Source organism: Aulonocara stuartgranti, assembly GCF_965226115.1.
Source record: "Aulonocara stuartgranti genome assembly, chromosome: 12".
Taxonomy (NCBI): Eukaryota; Metazoa; Chordata; class Actinopteri; order Cichliformes; family Cichlidae; genus Aulonocara; species Aulonocara stuartgranti.
The window spans coordinates 32816189-32842814 of NC_138948.1; the positions used below are offsets into that span (position 1 = coordinate 32816189).

The 26626-nt window shown below is 41.2% G+C and overlaps 2 protein-coding genes across 3 annotated transcripts in view; one reads left to right on the top strand and one right to left on the bottom strand.

Annotated features, from left to right (window-relative positions):
* Positions 1 to 1523: 1523 nt before the first annotated feature.
* Positions 1524 to 26334, bottom strand: bicdl1 (BICD family like cargo adaptor 1). Its single transcript, XM_082554459.1, has 10 exons — positions 25467 to 26334; positions 24396 to 24611; positions 14998 to 15114; positions 11661 to 11807; positions 11036 to 11215; positions 10700 to 10918; positions 9419 to 9562; positions 8821 to 8951; positions 7812 to 7932; positions 1524 to 5542 (listed from the first exon to the last, which is right to left on the bottom strand). The coding sequence occupies exons 1-10, from the start codon at positions 25857 to 25859 to the stop codon at positions 5366 to 5368; spliced, it is 1845 nt and encodes a 614-aa protein (XP_082410585.1). The 5' UTR covers positions 25860 to 26334; the 3' UTR covers positions 1524 to 5365.
* citb (citron rho-interacting serine/threonine kinase b) overlaps positions 5872 to 26626 on the top strand; it is a 76509-nt gene continuing 55754 nt past the window's right edge. For both annotated transcript variants that reach the window (XM_082554448.1, XM_082554449.1), the window contains exon 1: positions 5872 to 6322. The gene's annotated coding sequence lies outside the window, so the exon portion shown is untranslated. The remainder of the gene's footprint in view (positions 6323 to 26626) is intronic.

Below are 26626 nucleotides of genomic sequence, written 5' to 3' on the forward strand. Positions count from 1 at the left end.
CCTCGAAATGATATCAGATCTCACACTTTATGATTTCTCTTCATTATGTGTATGTATATATAAATATATTTGTGTGTTTATATTCAATATAGAACATACACACATGATTAGCACACCAACTGCACATGTGTTAAACATGGGCCGTGTGCTGTGGTTGAAAGACACTTGTCAGCTGTGGTTTGCTGTACACTGGAGACAAAGATGTACTATTCATTTTTCCCTACATGAATTTAATCAGTAATAAACGTTTTAAAAGAATAAATATTTGACACATAATGACTGATCTCATTTGTCAGTGGTCGGAGGCTCAGTCCCAACTTGAGTTTAAACCTGTGTCCGTTTTATTTTTGCCGTTTTCTGAGAGTGTTTTATGGTCTTTGGAAAACCTGTGGCTACTTAACTCTTATGTGGGTTGTTCATATTCATTTAAAGGAGGTTTATGACCACTTAAGGAGCACCAAGTGGAGTAGATACCCTCATCTTATACTAAACATCATTAGTACTCTCATACCTGCCTGATTTTACATGGTCAGTGCAACTGTGAAGTAATGAGAAGGATTTGATAAATTACTCATATCCTTCGAATTGTTTACTAAAACGTTTTATATGACTAGTTTGTAATACTGTGAGAAAATAAGCCAACTGGTCAGTCAGTCATTGAGTGTTTTTGTTTTTTTCAATTTCTGAATGCTTGAATAATTGAATCATTTAACTTTTTCAAAATTATTATTATTATTATGGCTTTTGTATCTTTTGGGTTGAACCTAAAATTTCTGCACAGAGGAAAAATATGATTTATGATTTTCATATTTATAAACAGTTTTACTGATGGAAATCATAAAAACTAAAAATACCGTAATTAAAAGAAGCTTCATGTGGAACGTGCTCGTGATAAAAGCAACACTTTTTGTGATTTTAAGATGAAATTGTGCATCTACAGTGTTTTGAGAAGTAAAAAAAATTTTCATCTACAACTTATTTTAACTTAAATTTAACATAATGTATTCCAAGTTATATGTTACAGTTTATCGTGTAAGTTATACATGCATACCATGCCCAATTATGTCTGATCTCAGAAGATAAGCAGGGTTTTCTACCAATTGGAATGTCAGTGGTTTGATCCCTGCTTATCACATTTGCATGTTAACGATTCCTGGGCTGAACCCGTAGTGCTAAATAAGTACCAGTTTGCTTTGTTGGTTGGTTGGCTGGGAGTCCAGTGCTAAAGTTGTCTGAGCAATGGCAGTGTTATTACTTTTGTAGGTTTGTGGTCATAAACTAAAGAATATGACAAATGAAGACTTGATGAAGTTAATGCATTATCTAAGCTCGAATGAAATTCATCTGTTTGCGAATCACATCAGATCCCAAACATGACATGGATGTGTCACTTCCTGGATTCCTGGGCCATATATAAAATACAACTTTTGTAAAACTGCTTTTTCCTGCTTAAAATATATGTGGCTCTGAGAACCACAGGCAGAAAGTGTCCCAGTTTTCAAATCCAAGTCAGAAGAGACAAGTTGATTGTAAAGTATTTATTCGTACAAAAACAAACCAAAAAAAAGTCTTAAGAAAATTGCATGATTAATATTTTGAATAGTTTGAAGCATTTTCTAACTGAAACAGTGCCGTTAGTCATGGGTGAATGGAAGCACTCACATGGAGCACAATGGGCCCAACAAAAGCTCTAAATTTCTAAACAACATCCGCCCAAGGAGACACAAGCAAACATTCAATGGCATGTCTGTCTGCCCCTGGACACACACTCGATCCACGGTGGCAGCAGCGTGATGTTTACCACAGAGACACAGCACACAGAGTTTTAAAAATGCTTTCAGTCAGAAAATGAAGGAGAGGATACAGTCGACCGAGGAAAAGAACACGATGCTGACAGATCTGAATATGGTACACAGTATGATTTCTCTACATGAAAAAACAAACAAACTGAAGTCTGGTGATGGGCAGGAGCCACTGGTGTTGAGTCACAGCAAATCTGAAGGTCCAGTTTTTAAATCCATATGCCATCACTCTTCCTGCTTATTTCTGCTAGAAGGGGGAACACGTTTCTGATCACAACACATCAAACAAAGCAGGAAAGAACTTTGTGATAAGACACCCCTAAATGGAGGGATTTTTCAAAGGCTGCATTAAAGGTCAAAAAACTATCACTGATTATTGGTAATACCTTATGCAGACTCTTATTGGGATCTTTAAAATAAGTCACCTATTTCTGTGTTATGAGCAAGTGGCCTGTTGATTCATTTACACAGGACTTCTAAAGGAATATGTCATAAATGTCATATTTGCACTCAGACACATAGTCACATCTAAACAAAGAGCTACCAACAGGAAGTTGGTATTAGCAGTTTAATATTTCTCAATCAAACTTAAAATCTCAACCAATGCTCATAACTAATCCCTAAAGCATTAGTAAGCAATTTAGTGGTAGTTAAACTACTCCTGATATTTTATGGACTATTTATATGGGATGCCTTGTCAAAAAGTTGTATGAGAACGTGTCAGATAAACTGAAGTGAGGTGATGTTTTTAAGGGTTTACTGTAGATATGATGCAAAGTTTAGGTTGTTTGATCTCCTGGGATTGACTTGACTGGGACTATAATCTCAACTGCATGCCACACCAGAACAACAAAAACAGAAGAAAATAAAATACAGTCTACAAACAACATTATACAGGTGTTCTTCTGTCTACAAAAAGACTTTCATTCAAAAGGTACACATTTTTTGTCATATAAATATATCAATTTCATCCAAACCTATTCCTTTTTTTATATATATAAAAATCACTCTTTGGGTTGATCCTCCCCCTACAACCAGCTGAGACAACACAAAGACATCTGCATAGGTTTGCGCAGCTGCGTTAGACGTGAGTTCAAACACAGACATACATGAGAGACATCGCTGCACCACACTGGGAGTCGTCCATGCATTTTCAGGTCAACGCCTGCTTTTCGACGACAGACGTCACCTACGGAAAGAACGGAAGCCCGCGGCCGAGAAATCAAAGTGCCCGTGAAGTACTGAAGCAATGAGAATGGAGGTAGAACTTCTCTGATAGTGGTAAACGCAAAGCATAGCAGCAAATGCTGACCACTGTGGAGGACGTTTTGTGGAGTTACTGTACACTGACATGCCTTTTAACAATGCGAAATTCAACACGTTGACACGGAGAGCTGATGGGCACTCTACATACAGCAGTTCTGCCTTCTTCTCAAGCTGATGTAAACATATTGGAAATTTTGGTCAACTAGGAAGATGATTGACATCATGGGGACAACATTCAACAGTAGATTATCATTTAAAAAAAATTATACATTTTTAAATCTTAAATATAACATTAAATGTAGAAAAATAACAGCTGGACAGACTTTGTAAATTACTTGAGCTACCCAAAGGTTTATTCAGGTGTCAGAGGTGAACATGGAGGCCTGACTGTGTTCATAACACAGATCATTACACATTCACGCAATTCAGATATTCTCTTAATATAATACAAATATTATGATCCTTTTCTTTTTGGGTTAGGAAGCTAGAAAATTACACTAACCCGAAAAAAGTGTTGTAAAGTACAACAGGTAAAAGGTAGGCTGGAGAGGTGTCGGAGAGTGTTGGTTGCATTATACAAAAAAAAAACAACTTGAGTTTCTTCTCCTGATTTCAATGGAAAAATAATTTCTTTAAAACTAAACCAACTGTTGCAAATGGAACTATCTGCAAATACTTCAAAAACACATAATGTCACATTTTATTAAAATTGTTTGGCAACATGACCACATCCCCAGAGCTGAAAAAGCAGTTCCAAAAACTACCTGCAGCAGTCACTTAACGATGGCTCCAAAAGTGAGTGATTCCCCTAAAGTCTCATGTTAACATGGATGTTAAAATCCATGTTTACAGCCTTATAATTAACTCTTCCATTAGGGTATAAACCCAAGGCAAAACTTGGGTGTAGACTTTTTGACTAGCAGGTGTGCTAACAGCTAGCTAGAAGCTGTATAGCTACTAGGCTTCACCTCTGCTAAATTGAGCTAAACACCATATATGTGGTTTCTTTTCTTTTTGAACTTTTTTAAGTAGAATCTTCTGAAAATATATACGGCAGCTGTGCCATACAGAACATCTGCTGGAGTTTTGGTTAATGAATTTCTGGTATGTTCTTAATGCTCCTTAGCACTAATTAGCTTATCGATGCAGTTTGCTAATCATGCTAGCATGACTTAGCACTCCAGCCTCTGATCCAAGCTCTGGTTCCAAAAACACAACATGCAGTGGCCAAAATGCTTAAATTGAAGTTTCAAAACTATAGAGTCCAGAATTTTCTATAAAGTCTATTGTTCACTGATCCATTGGGCAATGGGCTGTAGCATTAGCAGTCGTTTTAAAAATACGTTTCTTTGTGCCAAATAAATTTCAGGGCCAAAAAAGTTGGAATCAAAATAATGGAACAAAGATAGTGATGTCTTGGTGGATTTAATGAGAAAAAGCAAACAAACGTTAAGCTATTTGTTTCTATAAAAATATTGCTTAGTGCAGCTTTAATAGTGTATGTATATATTTGTGATACCCCTGTAGAGATATCTTTTCTTACTCTGAGTGTTTGGATGTGGGGCTATAAATGATGGGGCTCCCCCCCCCCCACTCACTTAAGCCAAGTAAACAACACTCTATATTCCTGATACATCAAGCCTCATGTTCCCCTGAACAAATGAATAAACCTGAGAGATCACATGGGCTGACTGGAGCATTGTTGCTCTGTACCTAGAGGATAGCAATCATATTCTGTCATGTCTTATAGTATTATAGACTTATAGCTTTCTCCAACTATCCTCATCTTTTCTTCGTGATCCTGCTTGGTCCCACGTATCTGCCTGTCTTTCCCCAGACTCCTTGGCCTGCTAACTGGGATGCATACAGTAAGAGTTAATAAATAGTCTTCTTTCTCTACAGAGTTGGCAGTGGGGTAGTAGAGATAGTTTTAGGCACTACAAGGAAACCTCCCCTTCTGGAGGTACATTTGATGACCCTGTTCATGCTCTGTAAGATCAATAGCTTTCTATTTGAGGGGCCTTAAGCCAAAGCCTCTGGGGAAGTTCTCAACATTTCACTCACTGTCAGCAGTCACCAATTAATCACTAGGGGAATAATAATGGGACAGATAAAGTGCAAAATGACACCCCCCCACCCCCACCCCCCAAATAAAATAAAAAAACCTCAGTGTGCATGTGCCACTGCCTGTCTTTGGCTGTGTTTTTACCCCCTGTATTGTGATGTCACTACCCTCCTTGTCCTGCACCTCGTCCGTCTGCGTCTGTCGGCTGTGCTCAGGGCCAGCATGATAGGGTTCAGTTCTTTTTGAAAAAAGAGAAAAGTCTCTTGTCCCGGTCGGAGATACGCTGAGCTCTTCTTGAGGACTGACCCCTGTGGGTTACGGACGACCCCGACAGAGATGTAGGGGCTGCGCGCCACTCGTCCTGGTGCTTGTCCATCAGCTGCTGGTCAATCACTCTGTGCATATCATCCTAAAAGCAGAAAGGTAAATGAGTGAATGACAAGAAGGAAAGGTCATGAGGAGAGGGCGTGCGGTGAGATGTTACAAGCACTTCTGGAAACATTGGACCCACTGAACAAGTTACCTGTTGGATAGTAATTATAGAAACACCACCATTACCTTTCACCTGTGGTAGATGTTTCTGTTCTGTGTCCTGTTCTTTTTTGTATATGTGTGTTTTTTGTTTTGCTGCTGATACAACCAAAGTTCCCCTTGTGGGACAATTAAAGGATTATTCTATTGTATTATTATAGTTTCCCCTCAGAATACATTATTTAAATCATTTTTGAGAGGCATGGGAGTTTAAAATTATTCAGTAATTCACTAAACAAAGTAAAGGATTGAAAAAAAAAAAAGAATAAAACAAGCATAATTTTGGCACATTGTGTAAGAGTCCACTGTTCTGAACTGCACCAAACACTTTGAATCTGATGCCAGATTCATTCTTGGTTGTTGTTGTTGTTGTTGAGGTATAAAGCCACCAGAGGGCAGTAACAAGCTGTTTAATAAAGTGGGAACCAATTGTGATGTCAGACTGAGACTTACACTCGGTACCTGGAAAAAACAACAACCATAATATAATTTATCCGCTAATGTCACCGACATACAGTAGCATAAATATAACCATACACAATTCAAATATGTGAATTGATGAAGTGATCTGCACTTCTGAAAGGGGTGTTCTCTCAACAGGTAAGCTGACCAGTGGACCGGCATATGCAAGTGAAAGCAGAGAGGACACAAACAGGTGGTAAGAGAGGAGGTGGTGGGTTTAGATGGTTCTCTGTGCTGGCTAATGGTTTCAGATGGGGAGGGAAAAAAGAGCTGAAATGGGCATTTCTCTTGGCATGGAATGGCTCAGCGGTGGCTGGTTTAGTTGGTGCGAGGTAAAACGGCGAGATGGCACTGCCCGGGCTCACCTCTAAGGCAGGAGGGGGGGTGGGTACCACAGGGGAGAAGGGGTGGTACAGAAGCTGAGAAAGGCCACTAGATCAGAAACCACAAGAGCCAAACAGTAAAGAGCCCTGAGGAGGCAAACTGTGGGTAGGGAGGAGAGAGAGGAAAGAGCAGCTTGTTACAGATAAAGGGGATGGGGAGGGAACACACACACACACACACACACACACACACACACACACACACAATATGTTCAAGCAAAAAGTCTAATACAGTACTGTGTAAAAGTGTTGAGTCACCCCTTGTGGGTGGGGGTAGAAATTTATTGAAACACAATCTTGAAAGTCAATATTTGTTATCACTGACTTTATTCTTCAACACAACTTGAACTGTTCAAAATGTCACACAAAATCTAAATCTTCCAATTTCTTTAAGTTGTCTATTGATAATGAATTGGACCAAAAATTTCAAATTTGGATTCATCACTCAATAAGACCTGTTGCCACTTATTTTCAGTCCAGTTCTTGTGTAATTTACCAGAGTCTTTTCTCCCTGTTTCCCTTCTGTAAGAATGGTTTCTTGACAGCCACCCTCCACCCATACAACACTTCATCAAACAGTAGATGACTCAACTGAAGGGCCAGATGCCGGATCCCTCAGGTTCTGTGTCAGGTCTTTGCTGGATGTTTTTCTGATATCTTAAGGACATGACTTTCTGATAGCCTGAAGTTTAAAGGAGGGTTGCAACAGACTGCAAGTTGCAAAGTTCCTAAAGATAACATTTAAAATTCAGTCTTCACCAGGTTGTCTGTTATTTGAAGATATCACTGGTTCCTCCCTTGAGTAAGGTGCTTTTTTTTTTATGCTTGACTGTTTCATGGCTGAGTGTTAAAACCTTTAAAAGACTCAGAAATCCTGGAGAACTTTTCCTTGAGACCACTTTAAAAAATTACCAGAAATTCTGGCTCCTTAGAAGCAAAAAATAAATAAATATTGGCTCAAGACTTTTACACAGCACTGTAATGTTCCTTTACTTTTGTCCATCACAGACGAGAAACTGACACTCTCCCTCCGCAGTAAAGTGAGTAGCTCAGTTTGAATACACAGATGCTGTGAGTGGCTTTAAGGTAACAGACTGACACAAGCTACAGCGAAAACAGGGGGGAAGGACAAACTGTTCTAGCAGCTAGATGCATTTTATTCATGTATAAGTGTATTTAAAGTTGTCCAAACCTAATTTAGTCGCACTTCATCTTTTATTGCGTTGGCATTTACGTAACTTATGTTTTTAAAATGAGCTGTTCCAAAAAAAAAAAAAATGCTGAATATAGCCTTTGACCCACCTGCCAAGCCTCCAGCTGCTGCGACAAATTGAGCTTCTGCTGGATGGCGTCCAACAGCTGGCTGTTCAGAGACATGATGTCTATTTTACATTTGGCCAGCTCCATTTCTACTGCTTTCTTCCTGCAAGACACACACACAGACACACACACACAACAATATGAATGAAGGCCATGCACAAAGTCAGCTCTGGCACTTTGCCACACAAATCAGTCATTACTCAGTGACAGAATAAGTTGACTTCTTGCAGCAAACCTCACAGTTATGTTGAATATATGCTGTATCAATTTGTACTTGCACAAGCAGCAGATTTTAGATGGATAAGAGCACTTTGTCAGCATGTATGTCACAGTTCTAGATCATGACATTATGGTCTAGAACAGCGGTCCCCAACATTTTTTGCGCCACGGGCCGGTTTATGTCCAACAATATTTTCACAGACCTGCCTTTAAGGTGTCGTGGGAAAAAAAACAAAAACACGGCACCAGTAGGTATAAAAAAAAAAAAAAGAAGATTTATTTATAATACATGGAAAAGACCCAGGAAAACTGAGTTAACGATTAAAAAAAAAGAAGATTAAAAACCCTGAAAACCATAAATTTCACACCTGAGCCTCAACTCTCGCGGCCCGGTACCAAACGACTCACCGACCGGTACCGATCTGTGGCCCGGGGGTTGGGGACAGCTGCTCTAGAACTGTTTTTTCCATCTATCTAGACTCTAGAATAATAAGGTTTAGGGTTAGGGATTAACAGACTTGATAATTCAGTTATCAAACATATGATTAAGATCTGAAATGATGGCTGAAAATATTTCATTATATTATAACTTGAAAAAAATTCAAGCGCTGTCGCACTGTTTGATGAACTGAGGCATAAATTTAATGTAAATACAGTAAAAAGATAAAACTTGTAATCTTTTCAACAGCAAAATGAACTTACTAAACCCGTGCATACACCTGTTGAAGTAGTGATAAAGGACTAAGCTAGTTGTGAAATCGCGCAGTCTTACTTAGCTATGGCATCGTCTCGGTCTCTGATCGCACTCTGGAGCTGCTCGCTGGGTTCTCGAACATCAGCCATTGTCCTCATTCGCTCGTTCTCTTCTCGGAGAGAGCGCATCTCTACAGAGAGCAGCGCCACCTGTGGATCATGCAGAGTGAATGCGAATGAAACATCCCTGTGAGATTGAGGCCATGTATTCAGGGTGCACGGTTTAATGGCAAAGTTAGACAACATGGTGCTCATGGGCGAGATATTTGTTTGACCTAGTTCGGCAGAGGATGGAGTGCGTGAGCAGCTTGTGTCATTTAAATCATGCAAGACGGCATTTTAAACCCACAGGAGAGCGTGAGCTGTCCTGGCAGAGAGAAGGTTGAACAAGGTTGAAGCAATGTCCCACATTAGAAAAAGCATGCATCAAATTCAAACTGATGCGCGACAGGGTGAGGACTACATCTGTATGTCATCACAGTGTTAGACATGAGAAACTCCTTAATGCAGCGTTATTACCCCAGAAAGACAGGAAAGGATCTTGACTTCAGCTACATTTATTATCTAAATCTCTGACTGACATGCACATACATGATGCACACACATGGTTGTTTTACCTGGTTGTGCAGCTGCAGCAGCTCCTCTTCATTGCCGCGTGTTTTGTCCTGCTCCGTCTCATACAGCTCTCTGACTTCCCGCAACTCTTCTCCCAGTTTCCTCACCTGCTCCTCCAGAGCCTCCTCATCACTACGCCGTGAGCCCTTTGCACACAAAGCACACACGTTACAACAAAGACTTACCGTGGACAGTATCGGCTTTATGAGAAAGGAACTCATGTGTAAAGTGACGATGATTTCTTTAATGATAAAAATATGCATTACATATTGTAAAGACAAAGTGAGGTGAGCATTGCCTGTTTAACATAAAAACAGAGTAGTGGGAAAGTCTGTAGACATTCAGTGTACCTGTCTCCTGGCCTCCTCCATACATACTGATGATAATTTGAACCAAATACTTCAAATTTAGATTCATGACTCCATAAGACTGTTTCCCGTCCCTAAGTATGGCTTCCTGACAGCTACCCTTCAACTGAGACCATTTCTGATGGGGCTTCTCAGGTCCTGTGTCAGGTCTTTCCTGTTTCTGAAGGATGTGACTCTGAGATACTGCCCAACTTCTGCAGATAGCTTAGGCCAGGGGTGTCCAACTCCAGGCCTCAAGGCCCGGTGTCCTGCAGGTTTTAGATGTGTCCTTGATCCAACACAGCTGATTTAAATGGCTAAATTACCTCCTCAACATGTTTTGAAGTTCTCCTGGTAATGAACTAATCATTGGATTCAGGTGTGTTGACCCAGGGTGCTATCTAAAACCTGCAGGACACCGGCCCTTGAGGCCTGGAGTTGGACACAGCTGGCTTAGGCCCACCACTTCCACTTATCCAGTTTCCTCAGACTTTTTTAGGACACACTGCACACCAAGTGCCAAGTTTCATCTAATAGTTATAACAAATGTTTCTGTGACAGACTGCTAGCACCAAAGGGCCTAAAGATAAAATTTAAAATGGATTTCTTTGTCTGTTGTTCCTTCCTTGTGTACCTTTCTTATGCTTGAATGATTCACAGGTCAGTGTTAGGTGGCTTAGCAAACAAAAGAAGTATTCCTCTGAAAAGCCTGGAGAACTATTGATGAGAACAAGCAGTGGCTCAAGACTTTTGTCACACAGAAAATAAGCTGCTGTATTGCTGTGTACAGTACTACATAAATAGTTCTTCTTTTGAAATAATTCAATCGCCAAAAATTACTAGTAGTCCAAAATTAGTCATTATCTCACTTTTTCAGGTAACACCTAATATTAGTCTAACAGCAACAATGCTGACTGCCAGCGTGTTGCTCATTACCGTAGACTCATTGCCATCCAGCAGATTCTGAGTGAGCCTCCGTAGCTCTAGCAAGCTGGTGTGGAGGCTCCCAGTAGGCACATCCTTGGCTGAGGAAGTCTCAGAGGACTCGTCCATGGAGGAGTCAGTGGACAGCGCTGAATCCGTGACATCGTTTCCCCGCAGATGAGAGCAAAGTGAGCGAACTTCACAGTAGGCCTCCCATAGCTGAAGACGTAGCTGATTGATCAACAAGACAAGATAGTTTAGATTATTAGTCACCAACACTCCTGATGCTCACAGCGAGTTTAAACAAACTGACTGTGGATACGATCAGGCAGTCATAAACATCGCTACCTGCTCCCTCTCCTGCTCCTGCTCCTCCTGCTCCATACTTTGCTCTATCTCACACAGCAGGCTGGAAGGATGGGGGGTAAGAGTTTGGAGGCTGTGCTCCTCCGTCAGCTCCTCCAACCTAGCGGCCAGCTGCCTGTGGGACACCTGAACCTCCAGCAGCTCCAGCTGGCTCTGCCGCAACTGGACACGAGAAAGGAGTTAACTAAGACTTAACAGTGGCATTCATCTCATTTCCAACTCTATATGTTTATACTTGGGCTATATTAGAGTAGCTCTGGATGATAGATAGTTCAAAATCATTGTTATTTATGCAATACTGAACCTTAGTGGAGTTCATCAGCGCCTCCACTGTCTGAAACAAGTTTTACCTCCCTTTCTCCTTCTTTTAAGTAACTTTTTTCGGGTTGGCTATGCACATAAAAACTCACAGGGATTACTTGTTTATACACTGATGTAATAGTGTATATACAATACCACTACTGTAATAGCTAGATATGAATGAAAATAAGGGAAAGTAAAATAATCTAAAACCACTCTAATCATTTGTAATAATGATAATAGGAATAATGTACACTATCTACTAAGGTAGCAATTATTCCCCAAAGCTTCATTTATGTGTCCGTACCTGGAGGTCCTTCTCGTGACACTGCTTCTCCAGCACCAGCGTCCTCTCCCGGAGCTCATCCACAGTATTCTGCAGCAACTCGTTCTCCTCGAGCATGGCGTGCACTCGGTGCTCCGACTCCATCTTCCGTTCTGACAGCATCTTAATCTAGCATTTCAAACAGTGACAGTTAGACCCTGCGCTGTGGGAAGCAGGCGTTACATTTAGAATCCAAGGATTGCTCAGATTTCCTGGTCGATCGCAAACAAATGGGCAGCTATGGACCTGATTAAAGGCTGCATATTGTTTTTTCCCTGCCTGTGAGGGAAGCTGGGCTCTTACACAAGATTAAAAGCACTCCCACTGGCCTAAAGAATGTTCGTTGCCTAGCACGGGTGTCTGCATTGGTCGCCACCCTCGTCTTCAGGAATGTTTTGGTGATGCTTTAGCATCTACACAAAGTTTCCTAGCAGTGTACTGCTTACCGTGCCTGTGTAATGGCCTTATATTGAAGACACAAGATAGACTTCATGAATTGTCTTCCCTTGCAGCTGCCTGAGCAGCTTTGCCCATTAAACAAACATCAGCTCTGCTCATTTTTTATCCCTCCTGCTTCTGACCTACATCTGATAACCTACTTCGCAGCACAGGGAGCTTTCATGCAGAACAGTTGTTTTTACTGGCACATGTGCATCTACGTGATCAGGTTCTGGATATTTTGGGTAGTCTCTGCTTTCACCCTAACAGGCCAAAAAGCCATTAGTCATCAAGAACATGTCATATAAAGGCAAAGCATTGGAATAGGGGGAGCACCCAGACATTGCAGTATCTCTAAATATAGAGCAGGAGCCTTTTCTCCCAATTATAGCACAAGCTCTGCAGTCTGGGTGTTTTCTCCCTGGCTTTGAAGAGAAGCTGCGGAACAACCTGAACTCTTACAGCACTGACGTAGAGGACATATCCATTCACATATGGCACAACTGACATCACAACACAGCTCATGCTCTGATAAAAACAAAAAAAAAAGTATCCAAGCTTGGCCTCGGAAACAGGGATCGGCAAAAATGCTGCACACATAACATATTACATACTATAAAGGTGAAAAGAGTCAGCACTTTGCCCCATCATCAAGACACATGACAGGCAATTGCAAAAATCAAAACAAATATCAGCGCCTTCGCTGTTCCTGCTGTTTTACAGTGTGTCACATGCAGCATGCAGTCAGGCTGAGAGACGGTGCAGGGGAACCACTCACTTCTAGCCCTTGCTGCTCCAACCAAGAAGGAAGGAGGGTGAGGGGAATGGGAAATGGTGAGAAAGGCGAAAAAGATAAAGAAGAAAGGAAAGAAATCACACAAGTGCCTCGAGTTCAAAGTGATGATCATCCCCTGAGAAAAAAATAATTTATTAAGGGAAGAAAGACTTTTCTTTTTCTTTTTATCATTAGTGGAGACTTTAAAGCATGACTGTGACTTTTATTGAACAAGTGGACACTGTGGCTACAGGTGGTAATTGCAAGATAATGGCATACTGACTCTTTAAAGTCATCATCATTAGGCAAGCAAAGTGAGGGGACCGGATGTCAGATAAACAGCAACATTTATACTTACCTACCTCGCGATCGATTACAATTAAAACTAATGATGCATCTCGAGTCTCCCACTTAAATGTTTGAACTCGCTATACTAACTAAATAAAAGATGGACCATAGACTGTGCTGTAACTCATAACAAAGCCCTAGGTAAAGCCTCAGGTGAGACATGCAGTGGTTTCACTTTAGAGGCTGTTTTCTTATATACACTCCCTGGTCTACATGGTCTAAATATTTCAAAAACCCTACTGGGAAAATCCCAATAAATGAGCAATTTCTTGCTGATATCCCATGTCAGTGGAAAGCTGCTTTAGGCTGAGGCTAAGGGAAGGATGAGGGCATCGCTGACTTACAGCTTGTCAAACCTTGAAGCAGATGAGTTACAGCAACAGAAGACCACACCAGGTATCTCTTTTGTTAACTAAAAATAGGAAAGTGAGGCTACAATTCACACTGGCTCACCAAAATTGGACAAGACTGGAAAAGTGTTGTCTGATGAGTCCTGATTTCTGCTGCAACGTTCGGATGGTAGGGTTGGAATTTAGAGTAAATAACATGAAGGTATGGATCCATCCTGTCATGAATCAGCAGGTCAGGCTGGTATTGGTGGTTTAATGGTGTGGGGATATTTTCTTGGCACATTTTAGCCCCTTTTATGAATTACTCCTATTACACATGGAGTATTAATTATATGCCAAAGCTTGAGTATTGTTCCTGACCACGTCCATCCATTAAAGGTCAGAGTATGTCACAAAACTCAAATGATCTCAAATTGGTTGGCTGTACTTAAATGACCTTTGCTGTCACCAAATCACAATCCAATAGAGTAAATTGGGATTGCAGTGGAACAGGATTTTCATTATGAACGTGCAGTTGAGAAACCTGCTGCAACTGTGTGACGCTATGATGTCAATATGGACCAAATTCTCTGAGGAATGGTCCCAGCATCATTTTGAATCTGTGCCACAAAGAATTGAAGCAGCTCTGAATCAAAAGGGAACTAGCAAGTTGTACCTAATGAAGTGCCCTGTGAGTGTATCTCTGACAAGAATGACTTCATGCAGTGCACTGTAAGTAAAGAAATAGTGAAAATATGAAATATTTAAATAGCTGCGTGTATGTTTGCGATAGTTTCCAGCCAGCAGAATATCGTCAGCATCCAAGGGCAATGTCCACACTAGCTATTTAGCTATTTTAGCTAGATTAGCTATTTTAGTTTAGCTGTCTAGATTAGCAATCTTAGCCTAGCCATGCGGATTTTCTTTCCTTTTTAAATCAACCACTGATGTTAATGTGACATGCATGTGGCACAGTTTGGCGCTGGTGCGTATTAAAGCGCCATCTTCAGTATAAATTTTTTTTTAGATAAGTGGTGACTGGCATAACGCGTTTTAAATGTAAATGCAAAATCCAACATTTCTGGTAAGTGTATAACTTGCCTTACTTGACTTGGGCCTGTCAAAAACAGTGTACTACAAGGTTGTGGACAAAATGAAGTATCTGAACAGACCAGCTTATTCAAAAAATTGTACAGTCTTGCTTTAACTTCCCTTGAGTTCTGACGCCACCCTACAGTTCTTAGAAATGACTTAAATTGCTTCTACTATAGGCACCATGATTTTTTTAACTCTTAAGTACCTAAGATAAATGTTCCTGTTAGAAGTTCTAGTCAGCTTTAGGGGGAGTTTTCTCACTTTGTGCATGTTCAATCAACTGTACTTGTTATGAAGTTATGTATACAGTAGACGGGATGCACACAAGGCTGACCTCAGCCTGTAGAGTCTCTAGTCGTGTCATGTGCTGGCGTGTGGACACACTCTTCTCCCTGAAGTCATCCCGTAATGAATGGACCTGAGTGGACAGCTGCCTCTCCACCTCTGCAGCCTGGACAAAGACAGAAAGGGAAGGACAGAAACTGAGCTTAAAAGAGGCCTGCTTTTAGTTTGAAAGAATACAATTTAGCACTGTAAAATGTTGCTCATGTAAGCGTTGTTCGTGGTAATACTGGCATTAAAAATCAATGTTAACGTGTTGCAGAACTTGATAACTTAAATTAGAATACTGGCACTGCAACTCTTTTGTCTTTTCTCCCCCATGGTGACTCATTGGAGGCTAACACATGCAGACACTCAAACACATTGCTGTTCAGATTGCACTCACACTGTGTTAGTGACACTGACGTGCTGTAAATCAGCCCTCCCCAGTCTGTTTTGGTAAATGGTGCATTTAATAGCTGGTTCTCTAAAAGCACAAATTCACCCACAAGTCATGGCCCTTGCTAAAAGCCTCAAACAACAGAAATGATCTGCTCGCTATTTGTGCAATCCAGTGAAGCAGCAGCAGCAGCCTTAGTGCATCACTAGAGCTTATTGGACAGGTGGGATCAGACCACACAGAGCCAGGCTGTGCATCATTAGCATAAAGCTGCACTCAGGAAGCTACATTTTGCATTATCATCACTGCCATGGCAACAGCAAAATCCTAAAAAGCATACTTTATCTCTCTCAGGAGATACTGAAAATTGAGTAAATGGACTAACAAAAGAAAAACTAGAAGCAGGAAGTCAGTTTATATTTCCTTATTTTTGTTGTCTTTTAATCACCGAGTGTTGAATGAAAGTGAGGATGACTTATTGCATCGATATCAATAAAAGCCTCTAGATGGCACTACACGCTGCTGCAGCTTTTTGAGGCGCTCACAGAGAGATGAAAGGGCTCAACAGCTGGGCTGTACATGCATCAGGCCATTTTAGTTCACTTCTGTTTGTAAAGCAGCACTGTTTGTGGTGTCAGTGTTCTTTGGGAAAGTCTCTAAGGACAGGCTGCCATTATGACCATTTCTGAGGCTCCACTCTGAACAACACCTAACAACACAGTGTAAGCACCATGACTACTCATGTTTCTACTGCTTACCTGCAAAGGCCTATTTACCTTTAAATAAATCAGTTTATCATCCACTTCAATCCATCATGAATTCCAAAAGCACACAGCGCTAAAAAAAAATCCTGATTTACAGAACTTAGCGCCTCATGGACAATCAAATCCTTCCCTGCATGCATATGACCTGGATTAAATAATGAAAATGGGGGTTGCTATATGTTATTCTTTTAGAACAAGTCAATAATGTTTACATCAGAAGGGCAAAAAGTAAAAATAAGTTGAAAAGTGAAAGTTAAGCTTTCCTTCAGAAAACATTGTGGTACTGATGGTCTAGAATAATCTCTGGATCCAGATAAGTTTGTGATATATTTGCAAACATGATTCAGGTCCCGACTAACTCTAAAGGTTTAATCACTTCTAAGCTGAACAAGCACCATCTCTTAACTTTTTGAGTAATCCTACCAACAAGTAGATAAACTGAACCAATCGCATGAACTACTTGGCAGAGCAGTGATGACTAAGTGATGGCTGAGCAATAACTTTAGTTTTTATAGGTCTAATTATTCATGTGTCAGCTTTGCACCTGGTACTTGAACACAGAATTGAAAACAAGCATGCTTTGTGTGCCATGCTGTAATAAAGGAGCCGAATGAGCTTTTATGAATCAAAAAAATATGGTGTGGGAAACCTTCTTTTTACTTTTTACAAGAACCAACGGTGGATGTATATAACTTGGGAAAGCAGAGGGATAAAAAACTCCAAGTTATATCCCAAACACCAAAGATTCATGGATGTTTTGTCGGCTAAATGTGATTTCCATGGAGTTTTTCCCCCTCGTAACACTTGTTTCTCTTTCCTGAACTGAGTGGTTTCATTCATATTTCAGGGCTGCTCAGGTGTGTGTGTGTTTCTTTATGTGTGATACCTCTAATCTACACGTTCTTTCAACTAGAGAATTTTTTGTCATAGTTTGTCATTAATTAGACTGTAATAATTGTCCTTTTAACATTTTGTTCAACAAGTGTTTGTTGGTTGGGTAGTCAATGTAGTTGACTCTTTGTAAACCTGTTGACAAACTACAGTCATGTTTTCTGAAATAACACAAAAGGACACCTTTTTCAAACAATGTAAATGCAGGTATGGGATATGTCATTCCAAAAAACTTGCTGGGAAAAAGGAAAACATACAAATACTTGACAGTCTGATCAGTTTAGTTCAGTCAAAAAGCCCAGATGTACTTATCTGGATGAACACTACATAGTGCCGTTGCCTTTGAGTGGAAAACAGGGGCAGGTAGCAGGAGCCAGTGTGACAAGCAGGCCAATGTGACATCTGACCCACTGGCCCAACAAGCTGACAGATTGAAATCGTTTTGGGCAAACCGCAGAATCGACCGTGAAGTTCCAAACAGTCACTTAATCTGTGCATAAACTCCTCAGATTCCAGATCAAGTATTATCAACATGACAGGACAAACTGGGGGGAAAAGAAATCAGACTGCTGCGACTGAATCCAGGGCACCAAAGTAGGGCTGAACAGAGAGACGTGTTACTGTAAAGCCTCTTTACTCTGGACATCACTTCCGGTAAATACGTGACATTTGCTTTTCCAAAGGTGGCAGGAGGAAGAGGAGGAGAGTCACTGCTGCTGATTCTGTTTGGGGCTTTCTGTGCGGGACCCGATTCAGGTGCATCAAGGGTCTTGGGTGACACAAGCTGGCATCAAACTATCTGTATCCTTGTACCATTCTGTAGAGCACATTCCCATGGTAACAACACAGAGGGTTTCAATTTGCATGTCACTCTGGTTGTCATAGCAACCGCAGAGAAGTGGGATTGGCGGAGCTGCGACTTGGGGTCTCAGTACTTGTGGTATTTTCCGCATTCTCTTTCTCAGAGCGCCGTTCCTTGCATGGAAGGAGGAACCCTCCGTCTTAAACAGTTGCATAACAAATCCCACGTGACAATACGTGAGTGCGACAGCAGATCTTATAGGTGCTCCAGCAACTGCTCCATATGGTGTCAGCAAACGAATGGACAGATGAGCAGCACTGGCTGGAGTTTATAAATGTAAGGTTTGAACTAACCTGACAGGTAAATTTAAGCAAGTGATGAGGAAAAAAATTGCACTGACTCCTCCTGTACAGCCTCAAATGAATCAAACACAACATTCATGGGTGAGTCCATGTTTCATAAGTGAACTCTGAACGTTGAGGGAAGTAGAAGTGACCCCAAACATAAAGCGTGACACTTTTTTTTGACAGAGTCAGGGCACCCTCTGCTTTCTCCCAGCCTGTGTGGTAATGTAATTACAGAAAGGTCCCTTTTCCTGCTTGTTCGCTCTGATCAGATTAAGCCCGATGAGATTGGCTGCCCTGACACTCCAGACCCACGGAAACAAGCACACACCTCCTGAATCAATGACAGCCTATTTTCTCTGAGTGCACTGAAATAACATATAGCATTAATAGTCAGATCTGGACTCATTCAAAACACATACACACAAATATAGTGGCCAGACAGAAGAAAACCATGAAGGAGGGGACTATTTTTATGATCTTCTTTGCTCAAATACCAGCGTTACCTGCTGCTGTTATTAATTAAGTAGAGTATGGATTGAAGTTGTTTTGGTTCCTGACTTAATGCATATAGCAAGGCTATTAGCTTGGATTATAGCTAATCCCTTCAGGACTGTATCTTACCCCATGACTTACATCACTTCCTATGAAGTGCCCTGGGTTGTCAAGGTCATCTCACTGGAGCCAAATGAAAAGAGCCTGTTAAGAGCTGATCCCTGTGTTGTTAAAAGAGCACAACACTGTTTTCTTGTATTTGCCTGTAGGTTTTACTTCCTCTGAAAAGCTGGCCATTTTACATAAACAGACTTTTTAATGGGCAAATGTATAAATAAAAGCATAAATCATGAAATATTTAGCATTTAAAGAAAATAACTCTAAAAAAGCTGAGATCAATTCACAAATTGACCTTAATGTGATTCACCAGAGAAATAAAAGCTAAAATAAACCTGCAAATATAATTAATGCTAATGATTTCTCTATTACTTTTTTTGTTGCTTCTACATTTTGTAAATCCATATATATATGCTTTATTGGCAAACAGGTCTGATTTTGATCTCTGTGATTAAATTAGAGACAAGGCTGGATTTTCCGTGGCGTTGTGTCTGGTCCACTTGTTTGTGCAGTGATGTATAACACTTTTGCAAGAAAAGGTGCAAGGCTATGTAAAATGTAAACAAGAATGGCCAGTTCAAATATAGCTTATCAAATATAGAAACTCAGACATTTTGATAACATAACGCATTTAGTGCATTGACGACTAGGAAAATATTATATCTTGGATTTTTATTTGTTTGTTTTTTGTTTGTTTGTTTGTTTGTTTGTTTGTTCGGGAGGGGGGGGGGTATTTGGTGAGATCTCACTGTTTGGGTGGAGGCTTTGGGAATACTATGACCTGACTATCTACTAGAGATGGACCGATCCGATATTACGTATCGGTATCGGTCCGATACTGACCTAAATGACTGGATCGGATATCGGAGAAAAATAAAAAATGTAATCCGATCCATTAAATATCACGAAAGCATCTCACAAAACTTGCAACACGCCGTAACTCACCTCAGAACGTTAGCAGTCGGAGCAGTATGCATCACGTGATAGAGGGCTGTGGCATGCGGGACCTGTAGGTGGTCTGGATAGCATGTGGAGCTTCGCTAGCAACCCGGCATTTCATCTCCGACAAAGTTATCCCGAGAGAAGTAAAGCAAGTGTGTAAGTCCATCTCTGAATGTTTGTAAAGCATTCCTGCGTTAAGCTTAACAAGCGACTGCCTCTTCTTGCTGCTACTTCAATCATGAAACTGCTTAACGATCAGCTGATCGGCTTTTCTGTCTCGAGTCCGTGTCTCTAGTTTGCTTTTGGTCCACTTTGCACCAGAAAGAGGAAACCAGCGGCTGAACAACAGCAGCACGTTTAAGCTTGATAAGCTGTTGTTAGAATTTATTTAATATTACTTTCTACACCAGGATCTTTTTCTATGTAGCTGACGGCTGGTAACTGTGCAGGGGCGGATCTAGCAAAGTTTAGCCAGGGGGGCCGATAGGGCATTAACAGGGAAAAGGGGGCACAAAGACATGCTTTTCTTTCTTATTCTCATTTAAAATGTCTAGCTTTTAATAAATAATTATCTGACACCCAAAGTTTTAATTTGATGCAAAATGAATAGAAGTCAATTACTGTATATAGTGACTATTAAGTCTAATATATATACCCTAGTAAGCTATAGTACTTTTTCCTTTGGGAAGGTACCATCTGTGCAGTCTGCAATTCTGTTGAAGAAAGATGTTGAATCTATTTAATATTTCTTGAAAAATAATTGATTTCTGTGCATTTTTTTCACACTGCATCAAATTAAGGTTGATTACGGCGATTAAGCATCATGAGGTGGAGCGTGAGGGGTGGTTCCCTATTTTTTATTTATTTATTTTTGTTGTTGCTGGGAGTTGGAACCCTATTAGTTAGGTTGCTTAATATTTATGCTAAGTACTCTTTAAAATACCAGAATAGGGAGGATGGTGTAGGTTTAAGTTTATTAGATTGATCAGTATTGCTGAAATATGAAATATTTTTTTTTGCATACAGGTATAACAGAATAGCTTTAGTGTAGTTGTTGTTTTAAACTTGAGTATGAACTTATACAAAATGCAGCAAGATATTTAAAAAACAGTTTTGTTGATTAAAAAACACTATATCGGATTCATATCGGTATCGGCAGATATCCAAATTTATGATATCGGTATCGGTATCGGACATAAAAAAGTGGTATCGTGCCATCTCTACTATCTACTGATGGTACTGGAAATTTCAGCTCTATGATAAGTCACAAGGACAGTTTGCAGCTTACTGATAGTCAAGAGACATACTGTGCTTCCTTATAAGAAGTATGTACTGAACCTGTGTGTGTTATTAGACCTTTAGAACTGGATGACCAGCCCTGCTGTAACATGTAACTTTCTCTTTGACATTAAGTGACCACAATACTGCACAGTATATTTCTGAGGAAAAACTCTGTCTCATCATAACAAATAGTGCAATAAGTAAAGTAACAGCTCACAAATGCAATTTAAAGCACTACAAAAAACCAAAAACACGCAGGCCCATTTAGGCCTATTAAGGAACTGTCTTGCTTGTCACCAGCACAGTGATCAAATCCCACCATCAATTCCAGTAGAAGAGTCCATTAGTTACTGTGCTCGATGTCACAGGTGGCTTGCATGTTTGCAAAGACACCATAAGTGCTGTTTATTATACACAGGGTTTAGAGAGACATCTGCCATCCACACATTAACCATTGTGCACATCATCCAATCACATGGCTCCACAATGAAAACTAAACAAAAATAATAGTTTGTGAGCTGTGCCCGCCCACCTGCACGCTAGACTTTTGCATTTCTTTCCAAAATCCAACTTTTCAGTTTTCCAACTGTACCTTAGTAAAACAAGTGATGCAACACAGTGAAATGTGTCACTGTCCCAACTATTTTCAAACGTTATGTCAGAATGAAGTGAAAAATTTTGAAATATAATCTAATTTCTCAGTTGCAACATCTGGCATGTCTTCAATTAAAAATGAATGATGATTGCACAGCATCCCAAATTTTTTTTTTTTTTAGTAATCAGCAACGTGATTGAAAACAATTAGTAGACGTGCTTCATTGTGATTTTTAGGAGGCATGGCTTACGCAACAGTGACAAGCTAGTTATCACTTAGCCAACTTATTTAACAGGGTTAATAGGACAACATATAGATCTACTTTTATTATGAATCTGTTTCACTAGCAAATTTAACCATTACAAGAAACAGGTCAGATGAAAATGAAAGGCCTTCTGTGGCTTTACTACTGCACAGTTTCCTCGGGGTAGCCTTACATTCCCTCCATTCATCCAGACATGTAAACAGCTAATATTACTTAGTCACAGGCCATTGCTTAGTAATGAGCCCAGACAGAAAGAGAAAGAAAAAGAAGAAAGACGCAAAGAAGAAAGAAGAAAGTGAGATGGTGGGAGCACTGTGGCTGACCTCATTATTTTTACTAACCAGTAGGTCTTCCTCTGTCTGCCCAGCACCCTGAATCATGAGATCTGGATCGATGCAGTCAATTTGTTCTCGTGAATTTCCCTGAGACCACAAGCTCTGCTGTCCTCCTCAAAACACAACACAGACCACTTCTGGGAATATCTTCAAAGTTTCCCATGCCAGGATTTCAGTGAAATTAAATCCAGTTTAATTATTCTAAGTGCCTACTTTTGCTGCAATCCACAGTAACTGACTTGTCCAGCATCGCCCTTTGATTGCAATGCGATCGTGGTGTTGGAGCAAAACAGCTCAGGAAGCCGATTTAACCTGATGAAGATGAGGGGGAAAACTGTGGGTTAAAAATCAACTGCACTGGGCCTTTCCCATGTGCCTGGGAGCAGATCATATCTTCTCCCAGGAGGGGAAACAAGCACAATCCTGAGCGTCATCAGAGGCAGTAGTGACGGCATTATCGAAGCACCTGTACAGGCCTGTCAGTTGTTCTGTACAGGGGCCTTGGGGCACCTTTAATTGTAGCTTCAGCACCCACTGTAAATCTACATGACACCAGTCAGTACAATGATGCCTCTGTTTACAGCCTTCATTTTGTAACACTAGCCTGACAGGTGCTGTATGTTTCTCTCATGTGCGAGACGAGCAGGATCAGGGGCGTTTCAAGAGTAAAAAAAAAATAATCATAAAATTCTGTCTGAAATAAATATAAAACCCTACCACTTGACAGATTTCCAGCCTCCATAAACATGAACTCTAACACATAGCTGGCCTGTAAGAAGTGATGGCAGCGACACTGATTCAACAGCGAGGTACTGGATCTATGAAACGAATGATGCTTCACAGGTCCTTTGTTTAAAGGTCACTTTTAAAAAGCAAAGAAGTTATAAAGGAGACAGAAAGTGGACCAAACCACTGTTAGGCATATGAGGGGGAGTCGATTTTTTCAACATGTAGAATATATAGTTGTTCATCGGCTATAATTAGCACAAAAGGACTTCAGGGCATATTGTTACATTGCTAAATATCATACTTAAGATAATGCATTAAGGTAGACGACACAAAGAAAGGGGGATCTGGCCTCCACCGTCCCCCCATGATCTCCACCAACGGTTACACTGATATGACAATTCAATTCTGGGAGGGGGCAATCAAATTTCATGTGCAAAGGAACAGGGCACACCACAAGCCACCAAATCTAGCCACAAACACAAGCAGCATTCTGGTCTGTGAAAGCACAGCATTCCTATGACATCAGTTATTAAATACGATGACCTTTAACCACCAAGCAGAACATAAATAATATTAAACCGTTGTTTATTAAGTGGCGGTGCAATTATCACAGAGGTGAACAGTGTGAATAAAAGGACACTCTAATAGAGCAATTAAGTGTGCACTCGGTCTGAATAGAGGCTGCTTGTTTTGATGTTGATTGAACAGATTGAGGTGTTGTACTGAGCTCCTTAGGAAGGCTTAATCAGCTCTGGCTACAAACATTAGCATTCTCACTTCTGTCAGTCTCCACCTGCTGTCAGACTCAGTTTACCCTAATGTGTTTCCAGTATATCCAACAAGGATAGAGCCTGAAGCTTTCATGGTGACCCCGATCGCTGCTATATTATACATCTGCGTGCTCATCTACTGTAATGTGTCTGTCAGGAGATCTGCTATGAGACCTTTTCTACTGTGCCAGTCATAATAACTGCACTCAAATTACCTGTCAATATGCAGAGTGCTATTGCATAAGTGTGCAGTCCAATCGTTCTAAATTATTCCGCTTAAGACCTGGAAGCTACACTTTTATATTGATGAGTTAGCATAATTCAGGTGAAGTCAGAGAGAGATGGGCTGAATAAAGATAGATCCACCCTGAGGGGTGATGAATCCTCACTTGGCTGAGCACCTTATGTCATACCAGCCAGGCAAACTGAGTTGTGGCCTCACTGGCCCTGAAGCCAGGCCAGAGAGAAACACTTATTCAGATACACAGATGCACATACTGGCATTTCTGTGAGTCGTGCTTCTAGGTGGGGTGGAAGGGCATTTACAGCGGCTTTAAGACCATGTGATTTGATGAGTCAAAGCCCAGACTAAATCTTCCTTGAGGGTGGCCCAGGGAGCCTGAAGCAACACATTTGAAGCACAAACATGCACACAAGCACACAGGCTGAAGCATTCCTCACCCTACTGAGTTGCTCCAGCAGTCTGTGGTTCTGTTCTGAGAGCTCGCTGATGGCCTTGGTCTTGTCCCTGTCAGCTTCTTTCAGCTGGACTTGCTGTCGCTCCAGCTCGCCCTGCAGCTGCTGGACATCCGTCTCCAGCTCGGCCACCCGGCCTTCCCATTCCCCCTCCCGGCTTTCCAGACGCCGTCGCAGCTCATGCTTCTCTTGCTCCAGGTGCTGCATTATGTTGACAAGAAGAAGAGGTCATCATGTTTAAAACCCTTAACTTTAAACACAAGTACCAAAAAAGACTATTGGGGGTTTGACAATGACAAATACTGGTGGTTCTATGGACTGAGAAAGTAAATCTGTCTTGGGCAAACACATTAGAGTATTGGTGGTTAAAAAGCAAACAAAAAAAAAGTTGAGACTGGAAACACCAGTTGAATCCACTGAACAGATATGACCCTAGCTATTGGAGTGACAGTTCAGATAATAAGATGCTTCTTTTTTCTGCAGTTAGCAGTGGACAGATGTGCATTGCACCACCAGCAGCTGCCAGCTGTTATGGTCCTAGGATCAAGCAATCACAAAAAAGAGGTATCACATAGACTCAAAACAAAACAACATCAAGCACTGCCAAAAAAAAATGAAACAACATCAATAATAAGGAGATGTTAGGGCTCAGCTTCTCTGAGGATAAATATGGATCAAAGGGATGAACAGATGTACAGCAGATACACTAGGCCAGGATTAGTCCCTGTGTTTTTTCATGTGATTTGTTTTTTCTCGGCCCATGTGCCTGGTTGTTCGAAACATTTGGAAAACAACAAGAACAAAAGATCAGCTGTGAAGCCTTCGTTGTAAACATGATGAGTTTATAGTGAATGCTGTGCTGGTCACTCTAGCCATAGACTGGACTGAGCAGCATGCCTATCTACACTGTATACTATAACTAGGCTTGGAGCACATAACTTGCAAGTCTGCAGGCAGCATTTGTTGCTGAGTTTGTTTCCAAACAAGGCCTAAACTTGACACAAACCAAAACGATACTTGAATTAAAACTTGTCAGGCGTACTTTCTTTAGATTACCTCCAATTTCTCGTTGAGATCTTTGTGCATTTTCTCATATTGCTTGGTCAAGTCTTGGTTTCTCTCCAGCAACGCTTTGCCGAGTTTAGCAGCTAAAACCAAGTCTTTTTCCTTTTGGCGAAAGAGCGACAGCAAGTCTGCGTTATGCCCCACCGCAGGCGTGTCTGGGTCTGACAGCTGCTCCTCACCTCCCCGCTCCCCGGTAAGCATGGCCAGTTCCTCCTCCAAGGCCATCCCGAGGCCTCCGGAACCGGCGTGCCGCAGCGGATGACCCTGAAAGCCGCCGGGCTCCTGAGCGGTGGGGCTACCCCGGGACTCCATGCAGTCGCTGTCCAGCTCCAGTGGTGCTGAAACCACGGCAGACGTCTGCAGGTCTAGGCAGAACGCGGACATCGCCGCCCGGCGGAGGAGAGGCCAACAGATTACAGCCGACTGATTTCACACCGGATAAACCCACCCTGCTCCGACTGTGTTGGGCTGACCGGGCCGGCTTCTAATCAACAATTCATCCATTATCGTCGCTCTTCGGATCCCGTGGTGTTTAAAAAGTGCTGCCTTCCCAATTTCCTCACGTCCCCCTCTCCTCGTTAACCTACCAGCCGCAACGGTGGCTCTGATTGAATCCCAGCAAACACCGCCTCCTCTGCAGCTCACTGACTGCTTGTTTATGATTGCTCACAACAAAATATTTTTTATCCCGGTATGAACCGCCTCAGTGAATTCTTCGCAGCTGTCGGTCGGTCAGGGTCCATCCCGTCTCGGGGTCCTGGATCCCCCATAATGATCGGCCTCCACACCGGAGGAACTTAGCAGCCAAACATGATAAGCGCGATCACGATGCCTCTCAACCTCCTTCCTTTCCTAATGCGCGTTCCCGCCACGGCCGTGACGCCAGCTGAAACCTGTTACAAACGAGCAGCCGATTGGGTGAAAATGATAGCGCCATATTTTGGTGCTTCACACACACATCTGTGACATCCAGTAAATGAACACGTGAAGGGATAAAATGAAAACACTGTGCTGCCTTTAGTAGTGCAGGAGCCTAAAACCTACATACATAAGCGGGCACTTAAAAACAACAACAACAACAACAAAAAAAAATACAACCTTTTTTTTACATTGATTAATTTAAACTTAAGCTTTCACGATTTTTAAAAAAA

Coding starts and splice junctions, on each gene's coding strand:
- bicdl1 (XM_082554459.1), bottom strand. CDS start 25,859: ATGTCCGCGTTCTGCCTAGACCTGCAGACGTCTGCCGTGGTTTCAGCA. Junction 11,216..11,660: donor GTCACGAGAAGGACCTCCAG/GTACGGACACAT, acceptor TCTCGTGTCCAG/TTGCGGCAGAGCCAGCTGGA. Junction 8,952..9,418: donor TGCTGCAGCTGCACAACCAG/GTAAAACAACCA, acceptor CATGATCCACAG/GTGGCGCTGCTCTCTGTAGA.